At 36.2% G+C, this 12306-nt stretch overlaps 2 protein-coding genes across 3 annotated transcripts; both read left to right on the forward strand.

Moving 5' to 3' along the window:
* Positions 1–6029: 6029 nt before the first annotated feature.
* Positions 6030–7160, forward strand: LOC132158870 (protein rapunzel). The gene has a single exon (XM_059568479.1). The coding sequence runs from the start codon at positions 6030–6032 to the stop codon at positions 6708–6710; it is 681 nt and encodes a 226-aa protein (XP_059424462.1). The 3' UTR covers positions 6711–7160.
* Positions 7161–9000: 1840 nt separating this feature from the next.
* On the forward strand, positions 9001–11455 carry LOC132158871 (protein rapunzel-like). 2 transcript variants are annotated; one of them, XM_059568480.1, is made up of 2 exons: positions 9001–9112; positions 10209–11455. In XM_059568480.1, exon 2 carries the CDS (start codon positions 10211–10213, stop codon positions 11390–11392), a length of 1182 nt encoding a protein of 393 aa, XP_059424463.1. In that variant the 5' UTR covers positions 9001–9112; positions 10209–10210; the 3' UTR covers positions 11393–11455. The 2 variants fall into 2 exon arrangements, with proteins under 2 accessions (XP_059424463.1, XP_059424464.1); XM_059568481.1 differs by lacking the exon at positions 9001–9112 and adding an exon at positions 9117–9232.
* The last annotated feature ends 851 nt before the right edge of the window (positions 11456–12306 follow it).

A 12306-nucleotide genomic window follows, 5' to 3' on the forward strand; every position in this document is an offset into this window, starting at 1 on the left:
CTCCGGCGGTGGGTTTTTCAGAACAAGAACCTTAATCTCAACACAAAAATATGCATCTACTAAGCAGTCTGCATCACCACCCTCCTCTACAGCTGTGAAGCATGGGCTACTTACAGCCACCACATCAAGTCCCTGGAACACTTCCACATCTGCAGTCTCCAGCACATCCTGGGAATCACTTGGTGTGACAGAGTGCCTCACACTGAGATCCTGAGGAGAACAGGCTGCAAGAGTTTTGAGGCCACAATCACCCAGCACCAACTGCGCTGGCTGGGGCATGTCATAAGAATGCCCTACAACCGTCTGCCCCGCAGAGCGCTATATGACCAGCTAAAATTAGGCCAGCGCTCTGCTGGAGGCCAGAAGAAACGCTTTAAAAACCAAATGAAAACAGTGCTTAAGAGGTGCAAAATAAAACCTGGGGACTTGGAGAACATGGCTGCTGACCGTAACACCTGGCGGCAGCAGTGTCTAGATGGGACCCAAGCACTGGAGGAGGAAAGGACAGTTAGGAGACAACAAAGAAGGCTCAGGAGAAACACACCCTTAAATACCAGTAACACCAATAGCATGTATATATGCCCCACCTGCAATAGAACCTGTGGATCCAGGATCAGATTATTCAGCCATCAGAAAACTCACCGTTAAAAGACAGAAGTGGACGTCATCATCGGAAACCGCAAGCAAGTGCGTGTGTGTGTGTGTGTGTGTGTGTGTTTCACTCTCAGAAATAAAGGTCCAAAGGATATCACTGGGGTGGTACCTTTTCAAAAGGTAAATTTTTGTTCCTTTTAGGAACTAATATTTACACTTTTCAGTACTAACATGTAAATTTAAGGTACCAATATGTACCCTGATGCAAAGGTGGACCATTTGAAAAGGTACCACCCCGGTGACATCTTTTGTACCTTTTCTGAAAAATTCGGTATAACCGTGTACATAGTATTTGTATAGGATTATAATTGTTTATTAATATTTTTTATTAGCTTTTTATATTTTCAGTTTTCATTTTGATTTGTTAATTTTTTTTTTTTTTGTAATGCATGTTTGTCATTTTATTCAATATTTATATTTAGGTTTCATTTATTTTATTTCAGTTTTTTTTTTTTTTTTTTTCATTATTCTATTTCTTTTCATTTCCAGTTAGTAATTTTAGTGCTTAATTTTTTTGTTTGTTTTTACTTGATAAGGCAAGATTTCTAATTTTAATATATTTAAAGCTTTGATCTGACATTTATTTTAATTTCTACTTTATTTCAATTAACACAAATTATGGGAGCGGCAGTGGCTCAGTGGTTCATGTAGGTTGTCTACAAACCGGAAGGTTGGTGATTCAATCCCCGGCTCCACCTGACCAAGTGTCGAGGTGTCCTTGAGCAAGACACCTAACCCCAGCTGCTCCCGACGAGCTGGATGGCGCCTTGAATGGCTGACACCGCAGTCGGTGTGTGAATGAGTGAGTGAATGGGTGAATGTGAGGCAACTTGTAAAGCGCTTTGGATGGCCATGTGGTCTGTTGAAAGCGCTATATAAATGCAGTCCATTTACCAAATGTTTTTAATAGTTTTAGTTAACGATAATAATAACCCTGGTCTACAACCAAAGTGACGTGACAAAGTGAATAAAACATGCCCGATCAAACATAAAGCACAAGCAGCCTCACAGCTCAAAGACTGGAGAGCTCTGGTGTGCACTGTTAATCAGAGTCTTGTGGTGTAGGGTTTGAGGTTTAAGAGCATCAAAAAACATGCATAGGTGAAATGGACTGCAATCCATAGAGTCTCCAACAAGCCACTGAACATTTGCCTGCTTCCTGTGATCTAGACGTCTATCGATCTCTTGAGTCTAAAGAATGGACATAATGTGCGGAGTGGTAGGTTGCCTGTAGACTGTTATTAGACAGATCAGGACTGGAAACAACAGTACTAAAGCACAAAATCAGCTGGCAAACACTTGCAAGTGCTTTATATATAAGTAAATCAGTATTAGTATTATTACTTTTATTACTAAAGTCAAATTGCATGTGATCTCAGCATGGAGGACATTGCAGTTAACTTTATAATAAATATCTGTTCTGGGAAATACAAAACCAACTTGACTTGACTTAAGTAATTAAATTTACCTCCTCCAAAAATCTGCCATGTCAATCAAGTGCTTCTACAAAATAAAAGCCAGTCTGCCTTGTTATTTATGAAACACATTATACAGGCACAAAACAAGCTTTGTTGACTGAAAGTGTTTAAAGAACAAACCAGGATAACCTGATTTTCACTGACCCCACTGGTCATCATCACAAATATCTGAAAGCATGCTAATGATCAATGAAAGTAGGCCTATATGTATTTACTACGAACACCACAGCATTAATTATGAGCTGAAGTGACATCTTGTGGCTACAGCCATACATAAACCATGGTGATGCACCAGATCATACTTAAGTAAAGTCTAACACAGTTTCTGATCATAGTAATCAAACTGAAATTACTATCTAAAAGTAATATAATATAACTCAACCACTAGTTTATTAAATTAAGGTATTAGTGAAGGGAAATAATGAAACATGCACAAATGTATCACACATATCTGTATAATTGTAAAATAATAACAATATTATTTTATGCCAGGAATTTTCTATTCATTATACAGACATTTTTATTTACACAACGAAATGTAGTGTAAAATTCAAAATACAGGTAAAACACCTCTCATATTAATATAGTACATTTTAATAAAAGGATTTTTTTAGAGAGTAGTTTTATATTTACAGTTTTAGTAACTTTGTTGTGTTTTTTATCATTATGTAAATTTTTGGTTTTAAAACAATTTATATCCTATAATAGTATCTATATAGTAATATTTTATATAGTATGTTTTATATATGACTTTTAGTTAATTTAGTTTTAGTTATTTTCAACTTAAATTAAATGCAAATGATAAGCTCTGCACCAGCAACCAGCTAAAATAAAATAATTTCCATCTCTTACTTTTTCAGTCCTTGTCTGTGTCTTTACGGTCATCTGATTGCAGGTTCTCCATTTTGGAAAAGCCATTTACACTTGATTTGATTCATTTTACGAGTAATCTTATTCGATATGGAGAGAATCATTTTCTAACAATAACAGCAGAGAATCAAGAGTCATACTTGACAAACTGCTCTTATACAGTGTTATCTAATAGGAAAAGAAAGAAATCTCTCAGTACTTTGTCTATGCAGTCTGTGTGATAGTGCTGACAAGCATTTCCTCATCATGCCTGTGTTTGGGTGCACAAGTAAGAGAACAGGAACTATAAGTTTTAGGAACTGACTAAATAAATTTTGCAATTTTGTCTACTCCATAGACAGAAAGACAGACAGACAGACAGGCAGACAGACAGACAGACAGAGAGATAGAGAGATAGATAGATAGATAGATAGATAGATAGATAGATAGATAGATAGATAGATAGATAGATAGATAGATAGATAGATAGATAGATAGATAGAGACAGACAGACAGACAGACAGATAGACATTTCAAGTGATTGCATCTGAAGAAAATCTAAAGGTCGTTGAATGAGCAAATCTCTTTCCTTTACCAGGACCCTGTATGATAATGGTATAATCCATCTGTACACCCCTCTACATTGAGCTCAGATGAAACTGCCCATCCTGCAGTGGCTGCTGGGAAGACGCAAACCAGAGGGAGGTGGCAAACTGAAGAGGTAAGAATATAAATATTCTTCACAGGCAACTAGATAGTGTTAGTCAGGCAAATGCCAATGTGCAGATTCTTTTAGGCATTGTTTGTTAAAATGTGAGAATGGCAGAAAGAGGATATGATTCTCAGCATGAACAAGGAAATATGAGGCAGCAGCTAGGGGGAGCTATAACAGACAGACAGCATCTGACTGAAGTCATCTACTCTAGATGGGATGAAGATCCTTTCACATACTCACATTGCTTGAGAAAACACAGGAAGTGTTGTATTGATATGCTTTTGGCTTGATAAAGTTGTAAATGTTCTGTCTTTGATCCAAGAGCTGCAAACAAACATCCAGCACTCTGTAAAATGAGAAGGCTTTTGTATAAGAAAAATTGACATGAAATACAGGAAGGATGTATATAAAAAAATGACTTCAGTCCTAAATCTCACAATAAATTGTTGTTAAATTATATATAGATTTTAAATAGTATTTAACATCTATATGTTGTGTAGATATAAGCATGATTATTATTCATGTACATTTATACAACATAACAACAAACTACAAAAATAACAACAACAACAACAAAAGAAATCACAGTTCAAAATGTCACAGTTTAAATTTTGAACTGTTTTGTTGTTGTTGTTTAAAATGATTGAGGTCAGAATCATTCAGTTATGACCATGGATAATACAATTCATGATCTATACTTTAAATGAGTGTATATCATTGATTTGTACTTCATCTCAGTTCAGATCTTGAAAATACTGAGGCAATATCACAAAGCAAACATATTGCCTTTAGAAGTCATTTAAAAGTAGGAGCTAATTTTAGCAAATTAAAGGTGATATTAAAAGAACATTTCAATTAAATTACCTTTGTGTCATTCCATTATGCATTACTGTTTCTGCAGTTGGTATTTATTTTTCTGTGGAACACAAAGACCAAGAATTTAAGAATACTTCAGATCTTTTCACATCCGATCTCAAAAAAGAAAAAGAAAAAATGGTCAAAGTAGTCCAAGAAGTCCAAAAGCTCTACACGTGTTCCAGACAGGCTGTCAGTCTTCGCATAAGGGGCGGAAAATTTTCAGTGACTCATTCTGCAAGTTACATAGACACGTCAGTAGGTGGCGATAAATGACAAGTGAATCATTCATTCAACCGATTCATTCAAAATTTGGAGGATTTAAAAAGTTCAAAAAGTGAGATAGTGAAATTAATTCAACAGTGAGATAATGAATGATCACTAAAATGATTCATTCAAAAATGTTAATTTAGAAACAAAACGTGCGCATTTTTTTGAGCAATCACTGAAGCATTCCGCCAAAAGATTTATTCAAAAAATGATTGCTGCATCCAAAAGCTCTAAAATGTTGTCTTCGGAGGCAGCATTCCAAGGCAGGAAGGCATCAAGGCACATCCGAATCCAAATTCTACTTTATTCCCTGTCCCTGGAGGTACCTTCTTCTGATATATTGATATATTCCTTTGCTGCCTTTGATATCCCAAAATCCCTTTGTGTCCCATTCCGTGACTGTTGGGCTAAAAAAATAAAGATGGCATCTGAAAGTTGCATTTGGTGGTCAGTTTGTGTGTAAATGTATATTTCAGACTAACTTTTTGCAATTTTTATGTCATTTCTAGTGAGAAATCAGTATTATAGTAATTAAATATTCGTTTAGTTATCATCAAAACTATCGCTGCCTCAGAAGCCTGTCCGAAATCACCTTCATGAGGTGCCTTCATGCAAAAACACTGTCTGCAAAGTCATTGCCTAATAAGGTTGCCTTTCAGCTGCCTAGGATTCGGAAGCACCCGATGATTCATCCTCGAGCCAAACGAAAGCGACTGTCTTTATGAGTGAGTCATAGAATCTGAATCAGATTTGTTCAAAATGCTGATTAATTTATAAATTAAACAATTGAATAATTAATTCAATCGATTTGTTCAAAAATACTTACTTAGCAATGAAACAGGTGTCTATCTTTATTCAGACAATTTGTTCAGTCAGGAATGAACCAAATGTGTGACTTTTTTTACGAATCACTGAATCATTCCACCAAACGATTCGAGAGAAAAAAAACCGATGATTTATTTTGGAACTAAACAAGCGACTGTCTGAGTGAGTGAGTCATAGAATCATACATGCTCAAAAACACTTGGCATGTCAGAATGAAAGACCACCTACTGAGTGCTGCACAGAGATGCCAACAGCCTAAAAAGAAATGTACAATTAATGAATAAATAAATTACCGAATTTTAGGTGATAATATTTTGTGCCTTTGTATCTTTAGTTTCTTCTTCAGGTAAACATCACTGGGAAGGGCTCTTCCTCCGGACACAATGGCTGAAAATGAGATCTTAGAAGACCAAGACAAGCTGAAGAGGGGGCTAGTGAAGGTTCTGGAGTGCGTGGCCACCATCTCATCTGCAGCAGCGGTGGTCAATCCCATCTTCGGCATGGCTGGTTCTCTCATCCAGGTGGTTCTACATCATGTGGATGACAAAGACATTCAGAAACTCAAACGTGAGTTTGGCAGCGTGATTCGAGCCCTGGACGAAATCTCACAGCAGAACCAGAATGTACTGCTTCAGGTCAGGAAGGAGACTGTGGATGGCCTGTACTGTCGTGTAGAAGAAAACATTCGTAATCAGTTCTCCAAATTCATGGACACTGTGGAGGTATCAACAGCACATGAACAGCGCAAGAAAGAATTTGAAATGAGCTTTGTGATCAATCAGTGTGACCAGAACCTGTACACGCTGTACGGCGGTGTGATGGGCGAATCCAAGCTCTTCGCTCAGCCCATCCTAGAGGTCTACATGAAACATTCACAGGGTGACCAGCGTGTCATGGAAAACCTCTGCACTCGACTCACATACCTGTTCTGCATCGGCCTCATGGCTCTGATGAGTTACGCTGCCATCGTCGGGGATGATGAGGAAGCTCTGCGCATCGAGTGGGAAGAGAAAATGAAAGATGTGGCCAAAAAGATGTCAGAAGTGTTAAACAGTAATGAGTGATTCTACCTCATGTGACCTTTTCAAAAACTTCTCTTTTATCTATCATTCTATGCTCTCTATCTATTTTACCTTTGCACTGCTGTCATAGTTGTCGATATATGCATCTAGTTGTCTTTCTCACTTAAAACAATGTAGCAGCTACCTTGCATCCACCCTGAACAACCTGTTATAACCCAAAAAAAAAGTTATGTGGAACTGTAATATACTGATGTTATTTTTTTTAAATGATGTACTCGTCTTTCTGTACAGTGTACTCAAACTGAATGTGCCCAACCCATTAAAATAATAATTTATCTTTATGCAAACTAATATTGCAAATTCTAATTCTAATCCCATGTAGCCTTGAAATTATTTTCTCATGAATCTCTCTCTACAATGTCATTGGTATATTTATATTTGGCACTGTATAATGTACTCTGCAGTATTATGAATAAAGATATGAGGAATACACATACTCCTGATTTCATTTCAAGGCACACAGTTTAAGTCAGCCAAAGGTCATAGTGTTTTGTCCAATATGTTTATACAGAGTGACAGTTTACAGGCAAAGTGTTTAGCAGGTGGTATAAATTACATAAGTAAATACGCTTTATTACTAAACATAATGAAATGCAATGCATCTTTTTGTCTTAGAAATATTGTATTTAAATACGTATATGCACAGTATATTACTTTCACTCAAGTAGTTTTTGGAATTGAGGAAAAATATGACACTTCCCATAATTTACTGAAGTAGCTATATTTTGTCACTATTTTTAATTATTAAATGTATTTATATATTTTAAACTATATAAATTATATAATTTTGCTACTTTTGTATGCATATGAAACGTGACCTATTTATGTGTGCAGCTACTCATCCTGACACTAGATGTCCCAGATAACATACAAGATTTATACACACTCTACAAAAAATATGGCCGTTTCTTTTTTATTATGAAGGGGGAAAATTTAATTGAAAGTTAAGAAATTCAGATGTTCTTTTGTCTCTTTGGGACAACTCTTCAGCCAAATCCTGAACCCTAACTGGCCAGAGAGAGAACCCTACAACTGGATACACAGGTCTATTAGAAATAATAGGTAGAATAAATAAATAAATAAAAGCCATTAATGTGTTACATTCAACGTCACCATCCTTCTTCTAAGTACCAGAGACCAGGGCAAGTTATCGTAAAGGCTTTATATAATGATATAAGACATAATATTGAGTAAAAATCAATTGGACACATGCTTTTCTCAAACAGAAGTTATCTGTTTTCAAACGCTAAGCTCTAAAATTAGGACATTTTATAATCAAAATTAAGATTTAAATATCATCATAATGTTTATTTGGATAAACAAGATGCCAAACATAAAAGCCACACTGAAATACACTCGGTAAGGAAGCTAGGCTTTTCTCAAGGTCAGTTTTCACGTTGGGGCAAGTTGTCACATTGATAGCCTCTTTATCTCTTGCTCTTGATGCTTACATAAAAAAAAAATCTTGAATGTTGCTGCTTTATTCAGTATTATTTTATACAACCACTTTTGTTGCTCAAAACAATTTCTGAGATTCAAAACATAAAATGAGATTCTATGCTTAAAATCATTATTATTATTTTGTAACTGTAAGTCATTCTAGACAGAGAGAGAGAGAGAGAGAGAGAGAGAGGGCAAAATCAAATCAGCATAAAAAAACAGCAGGATCATACTGTGACAACTTACCCCATAGACTCTACCAGATGCAATATTTCTTTCTTGGACAATTATGGTCGAAACGTCAACATTTTTATAAAGTATTTCTATAAAAACATTATTTGTATTAACAACCGTATAACCTAAAAAAATAACCCTTACACACTTACGCACAATCTATTAGACACACGATTATCGTGTTATGTTTCACATAATAAATGAAATACTATAGAATAGTAGGCTATAATATTATACTATATAGTATACAGTGTGTGATATAAATAATCTGTGAAATATACCTTCTTTGGGATATTGAGATGCGAAAACCCCAAATCTGCGCAGGTTCACGTTAATCCAGTGGCGCGAGATGTTGCGCACGACGCAAAATAAACTGCAATTAAACAGTCTCGTCTAAAAACTGATCTCTGAGCCGCACATTACACATCCATCTGTAAACAAACTATAAAAATATACCGCAGTCCAATATGAAACATTGATTCGACAGTTACCAACAGCTTTCCAAAACCACCCCAAACCTATCAGGGCGCGCAACTCTCTCTCTCTATCACACACACACACACACACACACACACACTCACTCTCGCACACGCACATCTTTTCCACACTGAGCATATGATCACGACATTTTGCCTTGAAGTCGAACCTGAAACTGTGGGAACAATTTGGAAACTTGGAGGTCATTCCAGCAGCTCTTCATCCAGAGAGGTGTGAGAAACCTGTTTTACATGTATTTTTGCTAGAGACGATGATGTGATGTCAAGGATGCGCATAATTAGGACAGATTCGTGTGAGGCAGACTGCATTAGAGCTTTAGACAGACTAGCAAGGTGTGTCCTGAACTCTGAACTTACATATAGCCTAAATTATTCATTATGTGTATTTTAAAATCATTTATTATTATTTCAGCTCCACAGTATCCTTTTTGTCGCTGGTTGATCTTTAAAAGCCACATTAACCATTTAAGCGTGATGTTAGATTCAAACCTTAAACCTTTTCTCATAATTATTTATGACTGTCTATTGTATATATCATTGTACTTTCAATTTATGATGATGCCTACAGTATACCTATAGATAGATATGCATTAAAAGGGTTCATTGGGCCTTTTTAAATGTCTTTTGACACTGCAGTCCCATCATCTAATTTAAAGAAAAACTGAACAAAATAATATGTCGGCATGATTAAAATTTTTTTTAATATATACTTTTTCTATCCAACTCAATTAAATCACATGACCGTTTGCATTTACTTGAACAAAATACAAAATAAATCAAATCATTTAATGTACCTGATTCAGTGAAATATGAAGACACATTTACAAATATAGCCTAAATTATTATTTTTTACTTGAACATTTAATTTTTTATAATTATGCATTAAAGGGTCACTTTGCCTATTTTAAATGGCTAGGTTCAATCATTTAATTGGACGAAGAAAGCTGAACAAAAAGCTGACTGACAACCTCATTTAAATAATGTGACTTTTTGCATTTATGTGAGAATAAAACAACAAAAATCAAATTATTTATATTTGCAATGTATCTAATTCAGTGCATTTTGAAATCAAAAAGAACAGAATTTACATACATAATGCAGATCAGTTTTGAAAACTAGTGGGTTGTACTAAGAAATTAGGAGAAAATATATTGTATCACATGCTTATAACTACATCATTGTTATGTTTTCTTAAAATATGTTTAAAACATACTTAAATATATTTTAATGCAAATTGCATACATCATTTAAAAATTATAAATCAAATACTGTGGCTTTTCTTTGTGTGTGTTGTGGTTTGCTTTTAAAGAAATGTCCAGTCCACTAGAGCGGGTTGTAGCCCAGAAGAAGGAGGCCATTGAAGCTGTAATGGAGATGTTTGAAAGAGGAGCAGAGGTGCTGGCCAGCGCTGTTGGGGAGCTGTGTCCTCTTTTTGAAGCTTCTGCACCAGTTTTGAGGCTGGTCTTGGACAATGTGGAAAGCAAGGAGATCACATATGTCAAAGATCAGTTTCTAGCTGTGAGGAGCAAATTAGATGTCCTCTCATGTCAGTTACAGGACATCGACTCTGAGATCAGAAGGAGACGTTTGGATTCCCAGTTCTTCTCTGTGGAGGAAAATTTGCGGAACCAGTTTAGAAAATACATAGATATTCTGGAGGCTAAACCTGAGTATAAAGAGGTCAAAAAACGCTTATTCTTAGAGCATTTTTTCATAACAGGTGGAGAGAAAAACCTCTGTGTGCTTTATGATGCTTTGATGGGGAACAGCACATTTGGGGAACCGATCCTGGATGTCGTGGAACAATACGAGGCCAGAAACAGAAGGGTCCTGGAAGACTTCTGCGTCAGACTGAAGGAGCTGCTCTGCTTGGGAATCATCGCTCTGCTGGGATATTGTTTCCTTACTCAGGGTGAGGAATCAGAGCAGGAGAAGATTCAAGTGTGGAGCACAAAGATCCAAGAAATTGAGACGAAAATGAAGGAAACAATAGAGAAATGTGTGGATTCGTTTCCAGAGCAAGCTGAACTAGATATCAAGAGGCTTGTGAAGGAGAAAGAGGATGGGAACCTTCAGCAAACGGCCCAGGAACTGCTGGACTTCCTGGTGAAGAAGTACGACTGGGTGAGCTGGTCCATCAGAGTCATTAGTAACTTGGGCAAAATTAGCAACCTGAGAGCCGGACAAAACTTTCAGTGTGTGGCCAGACAGAATTATTTTGAAGTATCTCAAGGAAATGTCACCAACCTGGTGATCTCGTTCAGCAGCAACCCTCAGCCTGTGTCCAACGAGAGCGTAAAGCAGATGATGGAAGGCCCTGCGAGGAAGGGAGACGCCAAAGCTGTTGTGGAGCTTCTGGAGAATCAGTTAGCTGGGTTTCTGGTTCATGCCGTCAGCCGTCACAAGGACAGCTTTGCTCTGTCGAGTTTTCCTGAAGAATGTCACTACTGGGAGAAACATAAGAACGTGAATCTCTGTGTGCATTCAGAGTAGATTACTAGATTTAGACACAAACATATAATTACTATTATTATATTGCTAACATTTTGCAACTGCAGCACTCACGCAAAGTCATCGTTATTTGTTCATTATAAGGTTGCTATCACCTGTCTGACTGTACATTAAAAAATAATTATTTAAAAAACAAATTTACTCTACAAAATAAATGCATTTGTACATTTTAAAGGAATAGTTAACCTAAAAATTCAGCACATTCCGTGGAAAAAAAGGGTATTTGTTTAACACTATTTTGGACTGGTTTGTAAATGGTGCTTGTTCTGTGCATACTTCTCTCCTGATTAACACAAGCAGATTTTTTTCACCAGAGGAAGCAATATTATAGATAGAGGACTTGTATTTTAGCTGGAAGCAATGGTTTGAAATTAAAAAGACCTTAATGATGCATTTGTTTCTTACAAACACACAGCTTTTGGCTTTACAGGATGTTAATTGAAGGACTGGAGTGGTGTGGATTATTGTGATGTTTTTATCAGCTGTTTGGACTCTCATTCTGACGGCACCCATTCACTGCAGAGGATTCATTGGGAAGCAAGTGTTGTAATGTTAAATTTCTTTAAATCTGTTCAGATGAAGAAACAAACTCATCTAAATATTGGATGGCCTGAGGGTGAGCACATTTTCAGCAAATATTCATCTTTGGGTGAACTATTCCTTTAAACATATTAAGCATGGTGTAAATTCAACTGCCATATTTTCAAACAAAATATGTTGACTATTTGTGCTTTATTACTGTGCATGTTTGCATCAAAATGTTATAATATAACAATGTCTATCTGAAAACATTCCATAGGCAGCAAACGTGTTAAATGTTGTGTGATGTTATGTAAAAAAATGCTTTGTAGTAATAAAAACTGAAGCAATGCAACTGGACAGTACAGTGTTTCCCC

Source organism: Carassius carassius, chromosome 15, assembly GCF_963082965.1.
Source record: "Carassius carassius chromosome 15, fCarCar2.1, whole genome shotgun sequence".
NCBI lineage: Eukaryota > Metazoa > Chordata > Actinopteri > Cypriniformes > Cyprinidae > Carassius > Carassius carassius.

Excerpts from the sequence above, each read along its gene's own strand:
- LOC132158870 (XM_059568479.1), top strand. The coding sequence starts at position 6,030 with ATGGCTGAAAATGAGATCTTAGAAGACCAAGACAAGCTGAAGAGGGGG.
- LOC132158871 (XM_059568480.1), top strand. The coding sequence starts at position 10,211 with ATGTCCAGTCCACTAGAGCGGGTTGTAGCCCAGAAGAAGGAGGCCATT.